The sequence below is a fragment of the Artemia franciscana genome, chromosome 20 (genome assembly GCF_032884065.1).
Source record: "Artemia franciscana chromosome 20, ASM3288406v1, whole genome shotgun sequence".
Lineage (NCBI taxonomy): Eukaryota > Metazoa > Arthropoda > Branchiopoda > Anostraca > Artemiidae > Artemia > Artemia franciscana.
In genome coordinates, this window is record NC_088882.1 from 3904959 (window position 1) to 3924069 (window position 19111).

Here is a 19111-nt window from a genome sequence, read left to right on the forward strand (position 1 = left end):
AGAAAACCCTGCGCTCCGCTCATGGAAATTTTCTTTCCCCATGAAAACTTCCTCCATGGAAAGTTCCCCCAACATATACCCCTCTTCTCAGTCCCTCCCCCCAAACCAAAAAAATTCCCCTGAAAACGTCTGTACACTTCCCAATAACCATTATTATATGTAAGCACTGGTCAAAGTTTGTAACTTGTAGCCCCTCCCACGGGGACTGTGGGGGAGTAAGTCGTCCTTAAAAAGGTTTTTCAACTCTGTTGAATAAAATGGCTTTCTCAGAATTTCGATCCGGTGACTTTGGGAAAATAATTAGGGTGGGAGGGGGCCAAGGTGCCCTTCAATTTGTTTTGTCACTTAAAAAGGGCACTAGAACTTTTCATTTCCGTTAGAATGAGCCCTTTCGCAACATTCTAGGACCACTGGTTTGATACGATCACCCATGGAGAGAGAGAGAAAAAAAAAAAAAAAAACAACAAATAGACACGCATCCGTGATCTGCCTTCTGGCAAAAAATACAAAATTCCACGTTTTTGTAGATAGGAGCTTGAAACTTCTACAGTAGGGTTCTCTGGTACTCTGAATCTGACGGTGGGATTTTCGTTAAGATTCTGTGACTTTTAGGGGGTGTTTCCCCCTATTTTCTAAAATAAGGCAAATTTTCTCAGGCTCGTAACTTTTGATGGGTAAGACTAAACTTGATGAAACTTATATATTTAAAATAAGCACTAAAATGCGATTCTTTTGATGTAGATATTGGTATCAAAATCCCGTTTTTTAGAGTTTTGGTTACTATTGAGCCGGGTCGCTCCTTACAGCTGTTCGTTACCACGAACTGTTTGATATACATACTATACATCCTATACAAGAAAAAATGTATTATGATTAGCCCCCGTCTTATTTGAAGTAGTGGCTTGTCTTAATACGAATCATAATCAAAATAATAGATAGATATATAATTTTATTGTCCATTTGCCATTTGCCAATTTTATTGCCCATATTTTATATATAATTTTATTACCCATTCGAAAAACGGTACAAGACTGCAAATAGAGTTAATAAATAAAGAGGAGTGAACAAAAACTTAGGTATTATATAAATACAGACAGATACTTAATGACGCATCAAAATGGCAAAGCTACGGCTACTTGACAACTCAGTATAAGAATTCCGTCTGACGCTTCATGAGAGCTGCAATGGGGTAGGCACCGACGTAAACTGACGTGGCACCGACGTATTCTTTATCCAGGGTCATAAATTCTACGGTCCGTGGCCAATTTTGGGTGATATTGCGAATAAGCCAAGGTTCAGGGTGTTTTTTTCACAGTTAAAAAAAGTTTCGAAGAATAGGAAGATAAATCTGCAAACCAAGATTAGAATGTTGGAACAAACCAAGATTAGAATGACAGTGGTCAAATATGACTCTGAAGCATGGGCGCTCCGAAAAGCGGATAAAGTTTTACTAGATGTCTTCCAGATAAATTACCTACGGATTTTGTGAGTACCCGGCTGACTGACCGTATTTCAAACTGTAGGCTCTACGAAAAGTGTGATTCAAACCCGCTTTCTAGGGCTAAAATAAAAGAAATGTTGAGATGGCTTGGCCACGTTATGAACGTTATGAAGGGCGATAGATTGCCGAATACTGTCCTTTTCGAAAGGGCGAAACGGAAAGCAGGTCGTCCTTGTGTGGGGTGGGAGGATGTCATAAAGAAAGATTTAAAAGAAATGGGAACTTCCTGAGAGGGTTTAAATAAGAAGGCTTTGAATTGATTGGGATGGAGGATGAGCTTCCATAGCTGTGTTGGCCTCAGGCGGCTTGGTGCTACAGTGCGTTGTTATTGGGAGTAGTAGTAGTAGTCACACCACTAAAGTAGAATATCACTCTAAATTTGTTATCATCGTAATATTGAGACCGTATCTATTATAGGTTTGGATTGGCTGTTGGATCGAAGGATATGAAGGTGCGATTTCATCTAGTATTATTATGCCCACATATAAGAGACCAATGAAGGGGCAAACAGGCGGGATCACTTCTAATTGTTTTAAATGACGATTAAAACACAGAGAAACTTGCTCTCTCGAGTTTTGGCATACGCCTCCCGAGAGGGTGCCCATTTTCAGAAATCACTTAACCAGGGGGTGTGAGCCGAGCTTGGCCAAAACTCTGCCAAGCATGGTGGAAATGTGTGGAACACGTGGTGTTCTGAGGTAAGCATCAGATGGTGGATAGTTCACCCCCCTCCCTCTTGACGCTTACTAAAGTTTAGGATCGTTACGAACCTTATTATACCATTTAAGATGAAATTTTAAGGTAGGAAGTGGCGTTAGTAGTTCCTTTGCCGTGGAATACTACTACTACTACTGCTACTTACAACTCAAATCAGCACCAATCCTTCTGGGGCCAACACAGCTACGCACACTCCTCATCCATCCCAATCTATTCAAAGCCACCCTTTTTACACCCTCCCAGGAAGTATCCATTTCCTTTAAATCTTTCTTTATGACGTCCTCCCACCCAAGACGAGGACGAGTTGCTTCCCATTTAGTCCTAGACTGTCGGCCGAAAAGGACAATCTTCGTCAATCTGTCATTCTTAATCCGCACAACTTGCCCTAGCCATCTCCACCTTTCTTTCATTACAGCCATAAAAAGAGGGATTGAACCACATTTTTTTTTTATGTAGCCTACTGTTTAAAACACGGCCAGTCAGCCGGGTACCCAGAACCATATGTAGGCAATTTCTCTGGAAAATATCTAGCAAATTTTCATCCGCTTTTTGGAGTGCCTATGCTTCAAAGCCATAAGCCAAGCTTCAGAGTCATTCGGCGCGGAATCAGGAGTTAAATAATATTGTGCTATATCCTCGTTTGTATGGATCATTTTGATGGACTTGATCCTAAGCAGCACATACAAGGCTATGGGAGAACACTATATCAAATGCTAGATCAAATGTTGCCAAAGTGATTGGACTTGATGGACTTGATCCTAAGCAGCACATACAAGGCTATGGGAGAACACTATATCAAATGCTAGATCAAATGTTGCCAAAGTGATTGGACTTGATGGACTTGATCCTAAGCAGCACATACAAGGCTATGGGAGAACACTATATCAAATGCTAGATCAAATGTCGCCAAGGTGATTGGACTTGATGGACTTGATCCTAAGCAGCACATACAAGGCTATGGGAGAACACTATATCAAATGCTAGATCAAATGTCGCCAAAGTGATTGGATTTTTGGAAGTTTGAGGGTTCAGGACTCTAGGGTAGTTTGAAAACTATGTTAAAAAGACCAAGTCGTTTAGTCTAGGGGTAAGTAAAGATGAAAAGGTGACGTAGGTAACAAAAAAAATCGATTGTTTGGGTAGCCTCACTTACCTGGGTAGTATTTTGTTAACAGCAGCAGCTGCAACCAAGTAAAGACCGAACAACAGCCTAGCGAACTAGTGCTTTTCTGAAACTGAGTTTGCCTGAGTTTTTAGAGCATTTGAATTTTATACAACATACCAATATGATAGAATGTGGAAGAATACCCAGAGCCTTATAAATTGGTCTTTTGTTTCCTGTAGGCTATTCAAAAACTTCTTTACTCCTTTTAGGATATCCTAATTTTTCGGGTTCAAATTGTGTTTTCAGTAAAGTACTAGTTTTCAGGATTATTAGTTGGTTTATTTAAGCTAGTATCGTAGAAATGCTGCATGAACTGTGAAGTACTAATTTGTTTTTTGTTCGGCTTAAAAAACTTTGTTTTTAGAACAAAAATATTTACTACTAAGGATGGTGATCGCAGTGAAGATGCAAGAAAATAGAATAGTTTAGTTATATGTATTGTTTTTGCTGCAAAAAAAAACATTTAGAAGAATACGAAGCTAAGTCTCACAACTTAGATAGAATCTTGGAAGTCATAGTAATGACAGTGGTCAAGCATGGTTCTGAAATCTAGAAGTTGAGGGGGGGGGGGGGGGTAAAGACGTAAAAACAGTGAAGACAATTCTGATTTATTCGAATGATGTAGGAAAATATGTGGAAAATCATAAGATTTCGAGCAAAGGGGTTGGATGTCTAGGGTATATCCAAGTTTATTTTTTGAAGTGGGGTTATTTTCAGGGGGGGGGAGGTTACAAACAAAACTTTAAAAAAGGCATAAAAATAGGTAACATACGTTTTGTTACGTTTGAAGAGTCATTACAAAATTCTGGGGGCGAAGGGGGGAGGGCGGATTGAACCCAGTAACCCTCCTCGATTTGGCCTTGGTGTGTCTCTGAATTTTTCAAAAGGAACATATTATAAACGCTATAGCGTTGCCTGCAGTAAAGGCTCCAATGTTTTATTATTTATTTTTTTTTCCATGGAGGCACTTCATATGGAAAGGGTTTTCATATAAATTTCGGAGGTGGGCTTACTGAATTAGAAATTCAGTGTCCTTTTAGAAAGTTCTAGTGTCCTTTTTAAGAGTCAAAATTGATCGAAGGGCAACTATCCCCTCCCACACCTTTTTTCTCCAACTGCATCCGCTAAAAAGTTTGAGATAGCGAAATCGTTAAAAATTGTTCAAAAATACGGTAACAAAAACTCCGTGGTTGACACAATTTCCCAGGGTCCCGGGACAGGCGTTGCAAGTTAAGCCCTGGGGCATATACGGCTCTTACGGAAGGGGTACTCGTATAAACTTAAGAGGGGGCTTATTTGACTGGAAATTGAAAATTCGAGTTCCCTATTTAAAATTCAAAAGAAATCAGATCCCAACTACCCCCCCACGCCCTTTTTCGCCATATCCACCCAATAAAAATTTTGAGACAGTTATTTTGTTAAAAATAGTTCAAAAGTCTGATAAAAAAAAACTCCTTGGGTGACAACAACCCCCCAAAGCCGTGGTGCAATTGTTTTAAGTTATGCCCTGTGGTATAAAAGTTTTTATGGAAGGGATGGTCGTATAAACTTTGGAAGAGGCTCATTCGATTGGAAATCGGAAGTTCTAGAGTCCTTTGAAGAGTAAAAAGTGATCAGAGGGCAACTACTCTCCCCATGTTCTTTTATCCTCAAATGCATCCGATAAAATTTTGAGATTTTGTTTAAAATAGCTCAAAATTAGACAAAGTAATTCTGGGGTCAACACAACCCCCTAGCGCCTGGGGGCAGGCGTTTTAAGTTGTGCCCTTGGGGCATATATGGTTTTTGGAAGGGATACTCGAACAGACTTCAGAGGGGGCTCATTTGATTGGAAAGTGAAAGTTTTAGCTCACTTTTTAAAAGGTCAAAAGAGGGAAACCTGCTCTTTGTTCCCCAAATCCATCTGATTTGAGATAGCTATTCTGGCGTTGACACAACCCCCCAGAGCCCGCGGCAAGTGTATTAAGTTATGCCCCCGGGGTATATAAGGTTTTTATGTAAAAGGTGGTCGTATAAACTTCGGAGGAGGCTCATCTGATATGAAATTAAAAGTTCTAGTTGCCTTTTTATAAGTCAAAAGTGATGGGAGGGCATCTACTCTTCCCCCTGAAGACACACACCCTCTTTTCCCCAAATGTATCCGATGAAAATATTGAGATAGTCAGTTTGTTTGAAACAGCTCAACTATCAGATAACAAAAACTTTGGGCAACATGCATCCCCCCGAGCTTGGGGAAGGGTTGTAACTTAACCCCGGGGGCATATAAGGTCTTTATGGAAGAGTACCCTCCCACGGATTTTTTCCCCAAATGCATCTGATAAAAATTTTGAGATAGCGATTTTGTTAAAAATTAAATAAAAAACTTTCCGAAAAAGAAGTTTTTAAAAGAAAAGTAAAGGCCAACTTAAACTTAAGATCAGCAGATACAAATACCTGTTAAAATTGAAATTCAAAACGACCAGAAATTACTATTAAAGAAAAAATGAAGCCTAAAATGAACAGAAATTAAATAAACAATCAATGCAAAGAAACATACAATAGATACTAATGTAAATGAATAAATAAATCTTAAAACGAGCGAAGCTTAAATTGAATATGCAAATCAAGCTTGAAACAAACAAAAATCACTACAAACAAGAGTTTTGGGTATCGCCTCCTTCTCTCACTTCACTCCTTCACTTAGACCTCCTTTGCTCCTTATCACTATCATACTTAGGTACATTTCTTTAGGATTGAGTGTCAGAGAAACAGGTTCAATTTAGATGAAGTTTATTAGGTCGGCGCTATATCATACAAGTACCATGAACGAGATAGGATGATTTTTTTGAGGTGCCACATCGCCTTAATTATGCAGGTCTTGTTGGACATTGAAGGAACTCAGACTCCATTGAATAGTTGGAATACTTTGTATGGATGTTTGCTTATTGGTCCTGCAAATATTAGACCTATTTTTCTCTAAACTTCGCTTAGTTTTGGACCCCAGTGAAGACATGCCCTGGCTATAATTAAAAATTTGTGTAACTTTTTTTCTAGATAAGATCAATGAACGACCCATGGGAAAAATTCCATTTTGAAGATTTCCCAACAGAAAAAGCAATACGACATCGATATAATGCCTTGAAGAAAGAATGGGTCAGAGATGAGGTCACAGTGAGAATGGAAAGTACCCCCTTTGGACATGGTGCGATGCGAGAATGCTTTCGAATGTAAGTATTCAAACAAAAAACCAATTATAGGCTACTTGTACAAGAGCAAGAATCTGCCAAGGACTCTAGGCAAGGTCTAAAGTCTCTAGAGTCTAGGGTTGCCAATTGGTAGAAGGGCAATTCTCCCCTAGCATTGTAAAAATGCCGTTTTTGTCATTTTCATAAAAAAATTAAAATGTCTCCCCCCTACATTTTCGTGAATTAGTACCCCTGCCGAAGTCTAAGAAATTTTGGAGCATTTAACCCCCTCTGCCCGTAAAATATTCTAAAGAACCCTGTAATTATAGACTGAGCTTACCCAAGAGAAATAAAGGTCCTCCAGAGCCATTGCTGGTGCATCGGCCGTCGAATCAACGTTTCAGTTGGTGGGTCTTTTTTACAGGGATAAGACGCTAGCTAGTCGCCCAACTTTCCTGTTGCAAGGATGAATCCTTGCGCCACGTCTTACCAAGGCAGGGCATTGATCCGCGAAGTATCAAACAGTTCGTGGTAACGAACTGTAGTAAGGAGCGACCCGGCTCAATAGTAAACGAAACTCTAAAAAACGGAATTTCGATACTAAAAGATATATCAAAAGAATCGGATTTTTATGCTGATTTTAAATATATAAGTTTCATCAAATTTAGTCTTTGTCATCAAAAGTTACGAGCCTGAGAAAATTTGCCTTATTTTGGAAAATAGGGGGTAATACCCCCTAAAAGTCATAGCATCTTAACGAAAATTACACCATCGCATTCAGCGTATCAGAGAACCCTATAGAAAAAATTCCAAGGTCCAATCTACAAAAATGTGGAATTTCGTATTTTTTGCCAGAAGACAAATCACGGGTGCGTGTTTATTTGTTTTTTTTTTTTTTTTTTTTTTTTTTTTTCCAGGGGTCATCGTATCGACCAAGTGGTCCTAGAGTGTAAAAGTTCTAGTGCCCTTTTTAAGTGACCAAAAAAATTGGAGGGCACCTAGGCCCCCTCCCACGCTCATTTTTTTTCCCAAAGTCAACGGATCAAAATTTTGAGATAGCCATTTTGTTCCGCATAGTCGAAAACCATAATAACTATGTCTTTGGGGATGACTTACCCCCCACAGTCCCTGGGGGAGGGGCTGCAAGTTACAAACTTTGACCAATGTTTACATACAGTAATGGTTACTGGGAAGTGTACCGACGTTATCAGGGGGATTTTTTTTGTTTGGGTGTGGGGTTCAGGGGAGGGGGCTATTTGGGAGGATCTTTCCTTGGAGGAGTATTTCATGGGGGAAGAGAAATTCAATGAAAAGGGCGCAGGACTTTCTAGCATTACTATAAAAAAACAATGAAAATATAAACATGAAAAAGTTTTTTCAATTGAAAGTAAGGAGAGGCATTAAAACTTAAAACGAACAGAGATTATTACGCATATGAAAGGTTCTAAAAATACTTTAGCATAAAGAGCGAGGTATTTAGGAGGAGATAAATACTTCGCTCTTTATGCTAAAAATTTTTTAAATAATTTCAACTATTTATTCTACGGCCTTTCTGATTCAGGGGTCATTCTTAAAGAATTGGGATAAAACGTAACGTAAGTTACGTAAGTTATGTACGTTTGTTACGTAAGTTAATTCTTAAGTTACGTTTTTTTTTACAAATAAAAACGTTCTTTAAAAATTAAAAGATCTAGTCGCCTTTTTGAGTAACCGAAAAATTGGAGGGCAACTTGACCTTCTTCCCCACCCCTTATTTCTCGAAATCGTCTGATCAAAACTAAGAGAAAGCCATTTACCCCAAAAAAAGAATTAATATGCAAATTTCATTTTAGTAATTTATGTACGGAGAGCCAAAATCAGACATGCATTAATTCAAAAACTTACAGAAATTAAATAAAAAAAAACAATTTTTTTTAAATGAAAGTAAGGAGCGACATTAAAACTTAAAACGAACAGAAATTACTCCGTATATGAAAGGGGCTTTTCCTCCTCGACACCCCGCTCCTTGCGCCAAAGTTTGATTCTTTCTCGCAACTCTTCTTTTTAAAACAATAAAAAACTGTTACCACCAAAATATAGGTTATATTTTTTATTTTGTTTTTGGTTTTTATGGCACTTGGTATTAACCAAGTGACATATAGCGATCGCAAATTCTATCGGTCTGTCGGTCTGTCCCGGTTTTGCTACTTTAGGGACTTTCAGGTAAGCTAGGACAATGAAATTTGGCAGGCGTATCAGGGACCGGACTAGATTAAATTAGAAATAATTGTTTTCCCAATTTGACGATCTGGGGGGATTGGGGGGCCGGTTAATTCGGAAAAAATAGAAAAATTAAGTATTTTGAACTTACAAACGGGTGATGGCATCTTAATGAAATTTGATGTTTGGAAGGATATCTTGTCTCAGAGCTTTTATTTGAAATCCCGACCAGATTCGGTGACATTGGGGGAGGTGGAGGGGGGACCTAAAATCTTGGAAAACGCTTCGAGTGGAGGGATCGGGATGAAACTTGGTAGGAAAAATAAGCAGAAGTCCTAGATACGTTATTTACATAATCGGAACGGATCTGCTCTGTTTGGGGGAGTTGCGGGGAGGGTTAATTCTGAAAAATTAGAAAAAATGAGGTATTTTTAACTTATGAAGGAGTAATCGGATCTTAATGAAAGCGGAGAGATCAGGATGAAACTTGGTGGGAAGAATAAAAATAAGTCCAAGATACGTGACTGACATAACTGGAACGGATCCGCTCTGGATCCAGTGACATATGGGGGAGTTGGGGGGGACCTAAAATCTTTGACAACGCTTAGAGTAGAGGGATCAGGATGAAACTTGGTGGGAAAAATAAGCAGAAGTCCTAGATACGTGATTGACATAACCGGAACGGATCCGCTATTTTTTCGGGAGTTCGGGGGGGGGGGGGTAAATTTGAAAAATTAGAAAAAATGAGGTATTTTTAACTTACGAAGGAGTGATCCTATCTTACTGAAATTTTATATTTAGAAGGACCTCATAACTCAGATCTTTCATTTTAAATCCCGACCGGATCCAGCGTCATTGGGGGGGGGGGGCGGAAATCTTGGAAAACACTTAAAGCGGAGAGATTAGGATGAAACTTGGTGGGAGAAATAAAAACATGTCCAAGATCCGTGACTGACATAACTGGACGGATCTGCCCTCTTTGGTGAAGCTTGGGGAGAGGGAGGTAGTAATTTGGAAAAATTGGAAAAATGAGGTATTTGTAACTTACAAACGGGTGATCAGATCTTAATGAAATTTCATATTTAGAAGGATCTTGTGCTTTAGAGCTCTTATTTTAAATCCGGACTAGATCCGGTGACATTGGGGGGAGTTGGAGAGGGAAACCGGAATTCTTGGAAAACGTGAAAATTGAGGTATCTTTATCTTACGAATGGGTGATCGGATCTTAATGAAACTTGATATATAGAAGGATCTTATGTCTCAGATGCTCCGTTTTCAATTCGAATCGGATCCGCTGACATGGGGGGGCTGGAGGGGGGTAACAGAAATCTTGGAAAACGCTTAGAGTGGATAGATAAGGATGAAACTTGATGGGAAGAATAAGCACAAGTTCTAGATACGTGATTGACAGAATTGGAACGGATCTTTTCACTTTGGAGGAGCTGGGGGGTGTTGATTTGGAAAAATTAAAAAAATTGAGGAATTTTAATCCTAAGAACGGGTGACCGGATCTTAATGAAATTTGATATTTAGAAGGAACTTATGTCTCAGAGCTCTTATTTCAAATACTGGCCAGATCTGTTGACATTGGGGGGAGTTGGAGGTGGAAACCGAAAATCTTGGAAAACGCTTAGAGTAGAGAATTCGGGATGAAACTTGGTGGGTAGAATAAGCAAATGTGGCAAATACTCCCCTCTTTGGGGGAGTTAGGGGTTGGCGTTCAGTGCTTTGGCGAGTTTGGTGCTCCCGGACGTGCTAGGACGATGGAAATTGGTAGGTGTGTCCGGGAGCTGCACAAATTGACTGGATGAAGTCGTTTTCCCCGATTACACCATCTTGGGGGCTGAAGGGAGAGGAAAAAGTAGACAAAATGAGGTATTTCTAACCTGTGAGTGGGTGATCGGATCTTAATGAATTTTGATATTTAGAAGGACCTCGTGACTCAAAAGCTCTTATTGTAAATCCCGACCGACATTAAGCCTCTGATTTTCCTTTTAAATCAATCTGTTGATTCTTAGAATTGTGCTAGAGCTCAAACCATATGAGCTCTTGGCTCTTGTGTCGTCCGGCCTCGTCACAAGGGCCATATGAGCTCTTAGTTCTTGTTATTATTTAAAGGAATGATCACACTTTGGATGCTTGAAGATGCATCTAATTTGGGGGAGGGGTTACAAAAAGATAGCTGTCAATTTTTTTTGGATATGTATAGACAAAAAGATTCTGCTAGTTTCATGCTGACTAAAAATAAAAATCAGTATTAGCTTCATTATAATAATATCAATAATCATATCAATAATCATCATATAATCATCATGTCATCAATAATCATAGACCTACTAATGGACACATATTTATGAAGGGAATTTCTTACCGAAAACCAGAAAAATTATGGTCTTAAAATGCAATTTTGATGAGAATATAAGTCTAGTGAATTCAAAAAAGAATTGGTGACGTAATTCTTTAACGGGAGCGTCCAGGATTGTACGCAAAGAGGAGAAGCCTTCTGATATGTGCCTCCTCTAAACCAGCGTTTTTTACAATTTCACCTATGATTTTTTTTATATTCCACATGTGTCTTCCACTATTGCTTCCGTTTTCTCTAGGGCTGTGGCTGCCCCGAAACACTCCCCCACTCCAAAATAAAAATTCTAGTTGTATTCTAGTTTAATTTATAATTCGTTTATATTCTAGTTTAGTTAAACTCTAGTTATTCTAGTTAAATGCCTAGTATTGGCAAAGGTTTCAACTCCCAAAAATGTAGGGGGTTGGAGGAAATATGTATTTTTTGAATCTTGGTGGGGGAGACTTTTTAAAATTGTTTCAATGAAAATACGAAAAAACATATTTTTTAAAATTGCGTGTGTGTGTGGGAGGGGGATATAGTGGACAATTATCCAATTTGTAGCTGTTTGACCGTATCAACAAAAAAAATAATAATGGATTATTCATTTTCCCAATAAATTAGAAAATAAAAATTAAGTTAATGAAATATATAATATAATACTAAATAAAGATATAATAATAGGAAAAATAATTTCCTAATAAATTAGGAAACTGTTATTTTCTTTATGAATTATTTTTTTTGTTATTATTTTCCGGTTCTCAGGAAGAAGTTGAGCAACTTTAGTCGCTCGTGTGATTGGAGGTCAAATTCAAATAATGCTGTTGCCAAACGGTACATGTCTCCTGTTGATCCAAAAATGTATTTTGAAGAGGTGAAGCTTCAGATGGACGCAAAACTCTGGGGGGAAGAGTTCAACAGACATAATCCACCCAAAAAGGTAAAACTAGTTTTCATATTCGAGGTTCATCTGTTTCATAAAAACCTGGGGAGGGTGAAACTTGGCGTATACAGTACCTGACGACGAAGGCGAGACTCTCGTGGGTTGGAATTGACGCAAATTTCTTGGTGGGGGGGTTACAATACGTATAGTTCTCAAAAAAGGTAAACTTAGTATTCATACATATATTTAAATGTATTCAGTACGTCACGATGGAAGTGAAACCTTCATAGCTTCAGACGGACGCACAATTTGGGGGGGGGGGGAGCAGATATAATACACAAAGAAAGGTAAACATATTATTCATTTTTATATTTCATTTTTTCATAAAGACGTTGGGAGGAGAAACACGGCATATACATTACCTAACAATGGACGCGAAACTCTCATAGGCTCAAATGAATTAAAAACCTTGGGAGGAGGGCGACAAATATAATGAACGAAGAAAGATAAACTTATTTTTCGTATTAAATGTTGTTTGTTTCATGAAAACTTTGGAAAGAGAGATATGGCTTACCCATTACGTCACACCAGACGTGAAACTCTCGTAGTTTCAAATGGACAAAAACGTGTTGTTTAAATAGTGGAATATACGTAATACACAAATAGAATAGAAACCAGTTTTCATATTTGAAGTGTGTCTGTTTAAAGAAAAAGTAGGGAGGAGAAACATGCATACATTGCGTCATGACGGACGTGAAACTCTCGTAGCTTCAAATGGATGCAAATCTCTTGGGGTGGAGGTGCAACACCATAAAATACACAAAAAGGGTAAACTTAGTTTTCATATTTAAATGTTGTTTGTTACAAGAAAATGTTGGGGGAAAGGAAAAATCACTGTGGAAAAAGCCTTTCGTTAAATACCCTACGGTTTAAGTTGTGCACTTATATATTTGTTTATTTTATATATTTAGTGTAAAGTTTAATTGTTTTGTTAAGGACTTTTTGAGTATTTCTATAAAAACGGCAAAGGACTATATCCATCTTTTCCTCTCAAATCCCCTGATCTGATTTCCTGATTTCAAATGTGAACCCAGTTACAGGTGGATAGTACGGACTTCATAGATGTAAATTTTTATGACAAGTTAGATTTTTTTCGCTTAATTCATGGTTGTGTCAACAACCGTTCAATTACTTGATGTTTTGACCATGGGCGATAACAATGCCATCTAAACACACGAGGATACTCCATCAATGTGTTTTTTTATGTACCCGGTTAAACAACTTGCTTTACGATAAATGGGGTTCGATTCCACTTTCTAGGGCTATAATGAAGGTTGAGGCGGTAAGGCTGCGTTTTATGAATGAGGATTGACCGATTGCCGAATATTGTGCTTCTTTGCCGTCCAGCTGTGGCCAAATGGAATACGGATCGTCCCTGAATCGGGGGAAAAGAGGTCGTAAAGAAGGATTTAGAGAAAATCTGAACTTCATGGGAGAAGGTAAAGATTGAAGCTCTGAATAAAATGGGTTAAAGGAGGAGTATCCATAGCTTTTGTGGTCTCAGGTGGCTTTGTGCCGCAGTGAATATGTTTTAGTAGTTGTAGTTAGAAAATTAAGACCGAAATTTGTCGCAAGATAGCTTGCTCTTAATTTTGAGCAACATAAATGTAGCGAGACTATAATCTCCTCATGCTTTATGGGCCGAAATTTAGCGAGGAGCCTAACCAAAGCCCTAACTATAGTTTTTTGAGCTTGATCGGGATAATACATAAGTACCTTTGTCTGTTTTAAATTAACCTCCGCTGTAGAGGAATGCACCTCCTAAGGCTCTATACTTTGTGCTGGAAATTCCCCATAATATTACTTCAATTATACTAGCGTATAATTTCTCTCTTATTCCCTGTCCTTATGTGCAGAAGTTAGCTACTTATGAGTCTCTCTTTTTGTCAGGTTGCCAATAATCAAGTTCTGCGTGCAATAGTGTATATTTGTGCATTTTAACGTGATAATTTTCAAGGCTTCGTTGGCATTAGGGACTAGGATCGTGCCTAGGCCGGAGGATCGTGCCTAGGCCTATTCGAAAAAACGAAGGGGGGCAAAGATTTTTCTCAATTCTTTTTAACATGATGATACAAAAAAGGTATTTTCAGAATCTAAGGGAGGGACAATTGTCCCGATACCCACCTCTTACCTATTCAGTGCCACTTGTTTGGGCAATCCTTGGTGAGGAGACTATCATCTTATGGACCTATGCAGCGGCTTTCCGGGCCCCGTGGAACTCGGGGCATTTTGTAAGATGTATGGATTTATGCTAATAAAATTTGATGGAAATATGAGAATGTTCAGCTGAGATCTTTGGCTCACCTGACGATCAAACCCTTTCGCTGTTTCGAGTTTTGAGTTTTGGTTCAAGATAATTACATCAAGAGAATCGGATTTATGTAAAATGTCTAAACATGCAAAACTCATTAAGTTTAAAGCTGCCCAGTGAAAGTTACAAACCTGAGAAAACTTGCCCATTTCTTGGAAAAAGGGGAAAATACAGGGACGTTATTTCATGAAATTCTTAGGAGGGGAAAACGCATTTTCCAAAATCTAGGGGAGGCATTTTTTTTGCCTCCTTTAATGGAAGTGCCAAAAATGGTATTTTCAATGAAAATACTAGAGAAAGGTATTTTTTAAAATCTAAGAGGGGTAGCAAAAAATCTAGGGTGTAATTCCTCCGCCTCCAATTGTCGCCCTGTGAGATCATCGCCTAAAAGTGGAGTGATTCCGATTAACTTACCCAACATCTAGAACAGGCTTCTCACCAAGCAACCTCAATTAACCAACCGAGTCTGACATAGAAGGTGAGTAGTATCCCCTCACTTATTTGTGTGACAGCACTATCCCTATTGTGACAGCACTGTCCCTCCATTCCCGTGACAGTCATATCCCTTCGATCCCCTCAAGACGCGATGGATGTTCCCCAATAGGGTTTGGTAGTTACGTCATAGGGAACGTTTTCTAAATGATGTGGGTGCATGCTACGTAATAGGCTTTGCTTGTTTCAAAATAGTTTCTTGTTCGAAGACCTACTAAGGTCCGCCAAATCATTATTTCTTTGGTTGTTATGATGAAAAACCTACGAGGGCCAGGAAAAAACCTTCAGGGCCTGCTAGTGGGGAACCTTCAAAACGCTGGACCCTAGCGAGCTATTGCACCAGACCCCCTAGCATCCAGTTCCAACGGTGGCCCCTAGAAACTAATTCCAATTGGGCCCTAACCACCAATTTCATTGGGGAGCCTAGCATCCAACCCCAACGGACCCCCTAACCTAACCACCGGGGCCCTAGCATCCAATTTCACTTGGAGGCCCTAGCATCCAATTTTATCGTCAGGTTCCCCTAGCATCCAATCTTATCCGGCCCTTAACCTAACCTAACCACGGGGCCCCTAGCAGCCAATTCAAACGGAGGCCCTTGCATCCAATTAAACCTTGGGCCCTAACAAACAATTCCAACAGGACCATAGAAACCAATTTTACCGACAAGACGTTTTTCAAGACGTTTTAAGATTTCTCTGGTTGTTATGTAATAGAGGAATGTTTACTTATGTTAACCATGACGCATTCAAACGTGACTTATTATTGTCTGTTAGTCAGGCAGGGAAGTCCAGGTTGTAACTGAGGGGGGCACACACGTGGGTGCTGCGTAATAGCGGTGCACAAGTTGTATGTCACATAATACTTTAACAGAATTCATTTTCTTTCAATGCGTTTTTCTTTTTTTCTCTGGGAAAATTTATTAACTAAAGATTTTAGTCCACATTAGGACTCTAAAGGGATTTTCCCTCAACAGAATGGCACTCTAATCAATTGGACTATGAAAGTCATTCTAAAATTTTGAATCAGCTGATACATTTTACATGATTGCACGCAAGGAGAATCCCTTATTCGCGCATACTAGAATGATTAATTGAATGGCGTGTTCCGATATGGCTGAAATAATAACATGCAGAGGGGAAAAATCGATTACTACAAATTGCTGAAATTTGGTATGCACCTGTTTGTTAAGTAATGCTTTAGAGAGGGTTATCAAATAATATTGCGGGCTGCTCTCAGTGCATTTTTTTCAGTAAAAGAGTCTTCTACTCTATTGGAACTTGAATGTGTTATCAGAGATGAAATAAAAGCGAGAGTGTCTCTACGGCTAGAATATGGTACATCTTCATATATGATCAAAAGTCTTTTCTTTTCTTTGTTTTGTTATAAGTATTTGTGATTTTTAGAATCTATTTTCTGTTTTGCAAGGAATATTTTTTGTAAAAAGTATTTTGTAAGAAGAATTTTTGATTTTTTAGGATGTGCGCCGTAGGTTGTGATAGGGTTGTTATATTGTGCTGCGTTGTCCCCAATTATCAGGAGTTATCAGAAAATACATAATGGGGGTTTTTCATTAATTTTAAACGATTGATTCTAGTATAAACAAATATTTTTACAGGATAATGTCTGAAAATGCTCTAGGTGTGACAACGCACGCCAAAGGGTGTCACATTAGAGCCATAGACTGGGAATCGCCATTTAACGTTGCAATCTAACGCTGAAATGGCAAGTTTCTGTTGTTCAAATAAAAAACAATGGCCATTCTCAGTTTATATAACTATTTTTGTGGGAGAAAATTGTCGGAGGGGTGCCATTGGGGCTGGTACATTGGGCCACGCTAGCATCAATTGGTAGGGGTCATCTCTAGAAACGTTATTGGGGATTTATGGGGATTTTTTATTAAGTTTAACTGATCGATTCTATTGTAAACGAATATTTTTGCAGGAAAATCCCAGAAAAATGCATTTGTGCGGCAATGCCTGCTAGAGGGTGTCGTGTGTTAGCCATTGAGTTTCACATGGAATAAGATAGCAGAGTCTTTCAAATCCTGTAAAGGTCTTTTAAAATATACAATAATTTTTTATTTAACAATATTTTTTGCTTTTAATGAACGCCAAGTAAAGACGTTGATGTGTGAAAATTGAAAAAAACATACAATCAACGTTTCAAAGCGTGGTTTTATTTGTTCAAGAATTGCCTCTAATAAGTGTGCTAAATTCAGTGTAGTGAAGAGGAAATGAAAAGACTTTTGATCATATATGAAGGTGTACCATATTTTAGCCATAATAATACTCTCGCTTTTATTTCATCTCTCATAGCATATTCAAGTTCCAATAGAGTAAAACTATTGGTAAAAAAACTGTGTTAAGAGCAACCTGCAATATTGTCTGATAACCTTACCTGAAGCCTTACTTAACGAACAGGTGCATACCAAATTTAAGCAATTTCTAGCAGTGGATATTTCTCTGTGTATGTCATTATTGCAGCCATATGGGAATACGCGATTCATTTAATCATTCTAGTATGTGTGCACAGAGGATTCTCCTTGCATGTAATAGGTTATCATGTAAAATGTGTTAGCTGAATCAAAATGTTAGAATGACTCTCATAGTCCAATTGGTTAGAGCTCTGTTCCTTTGAGGGGGAATCCCTTTCGACTCCTAATGTGAAAAAATTTTTTATTTAATAAATGTTCCCGAGAAAAAAAGAAACGCATTGAAAGAACATGGACATTTCTTTAACCATTATTTAACATCCTACACGTGCACCATTATTACGAAGCACCGGCGTGTGTGCTCCCCTCAGTTACCACCGGGACTTCCCCACCTGACTAACGGACTCTAACAAGTCACGTGTGATTGCGGCATCCTTAACATAAGTAAACTTTCCCCTATGACATTGCTGCTAAAGAATTATTGAAAGGTCTTTAAAAACGTCATATCAGTGAAAATGGTCGCTAAGGACCCCCCCCCCCATTGGAAAGGGTTTCTAGGGTCCTGTTAGAATTGGTTTCTAGGGCCCTTGGTTGGATGCTTAGGCCCTGTTGGAATCGCCTGCTAATGCCCCCAGTGGTTAGGTTAGGGGCCGGCAAAATTGGATGCTAGGAGGGTCTCCCGACGGAATATGAGTCTAGGGCTTCCCCCAGGGAAATTTGATGCTAGGGCCTCGGTGGTTAGGTTAGGGTGGCCCGTTTGGGTTGGATGCTAGGTTCCCCCAATGGAATGGGTTGCTAGGGCCTCATTGGAATTGGCTGCTAGGGGCCCAAATGGAATTGGATTCTAGGGGGCATGGTGGAATTGCCCGCTAGTAGTATGGTTGTATGCAACACAGAGCTAAGACCCCTCAGGCCATTTGAATGCTATACAATTCTCTCTAAATCTCATTAGGCTAACCCCATTAGCACAAAATTTGCATAACCGGTTACTATCTCTGCAACAATTTGGGTGAATGACCTACATGTTCCTGTCAGAACATGATTAGGAAATATTCCATCTTAATTTAATAAAAGGAAAGTCCAGTTATTACAATACTTAATATTCAAGTCACGTCAATTATATGAATAAATGTTTTGTCTTTTGAAAATTTGCTTAGTATTGGGGTATGCATAAAGTTGAAATTAGTAAATTTGTAAATATTTTAAGCAATGACACGAAAGCCCTTGGTTATCCTTGACCCAACGTCCAAGTGACCCAATATCTCATCCTCCAACTTTCGGTTTGCATTTTTGTATTTACATTTTTTAGCTTTAATTTTTTTCTTTTTTGAACTTTAAATTTTTTAATTTTTTTGAAATTACTTAGAAATTTTTTAACTTAGAATTTTTTTCCATTTCTTAAAATGACATAATATATACTTAAGAACAAAAAAATGTCACGTGTAATATTTTTGAAATACGATATTAATATGATATAGATATGTTAGTCATGATTATTCCTATTAGAAAAAAATTGTTCGTAGTAACACTTCTTCTTTTTTACTTTGAATTTTTTGGGACTCGGAAATTTTGCAACTGTTTCTTCATGTTGAAAAAATAAATTTACTCAAAAAAATTTCTCGGGATGTTTTCGAAATATGAAATGAAGATGGTGTAGACATGTTAGTTGTTATTTTTTCTATTAGAAAAATAATGTCTGTAGTAACATTTTTTTTAATTCGATTTTTTTTGAACCCAGAATTTTTTTGGCTTATTCTACCTTGAATTAGCTGGTTTTGTCAAGTGATTATTTCTGGAATGGTGTCATATGATAGTATGTTTTTAGATATTTATAGAAACTTTAG

At 38.4% G+C, this 19111-nt stretch overlaps 1 protein-coding gene across 1 annotated transcript in view; it reads left to right on the forward strand.

Moving 5' to 3' along the window:
- LOC136040331 (eukaryotic elongation factor 2 kinase-like) overlaps window positions 1-19111 on the forward strand; it is a gene marked incomplete in the record, with an annotated part of 89486 nt that overhangs the window by 21488 nt on the left and 48887 nt on the right. Inside the window, 2 exon segments of the mRNA XM_065724572.1 lie at window positions 6417-6589; window positions 11853-12027. Coding sequence (XP_065580644.1) covers window positions 6417-6589; window positions 11853-12027 — 348 coding nt within the window.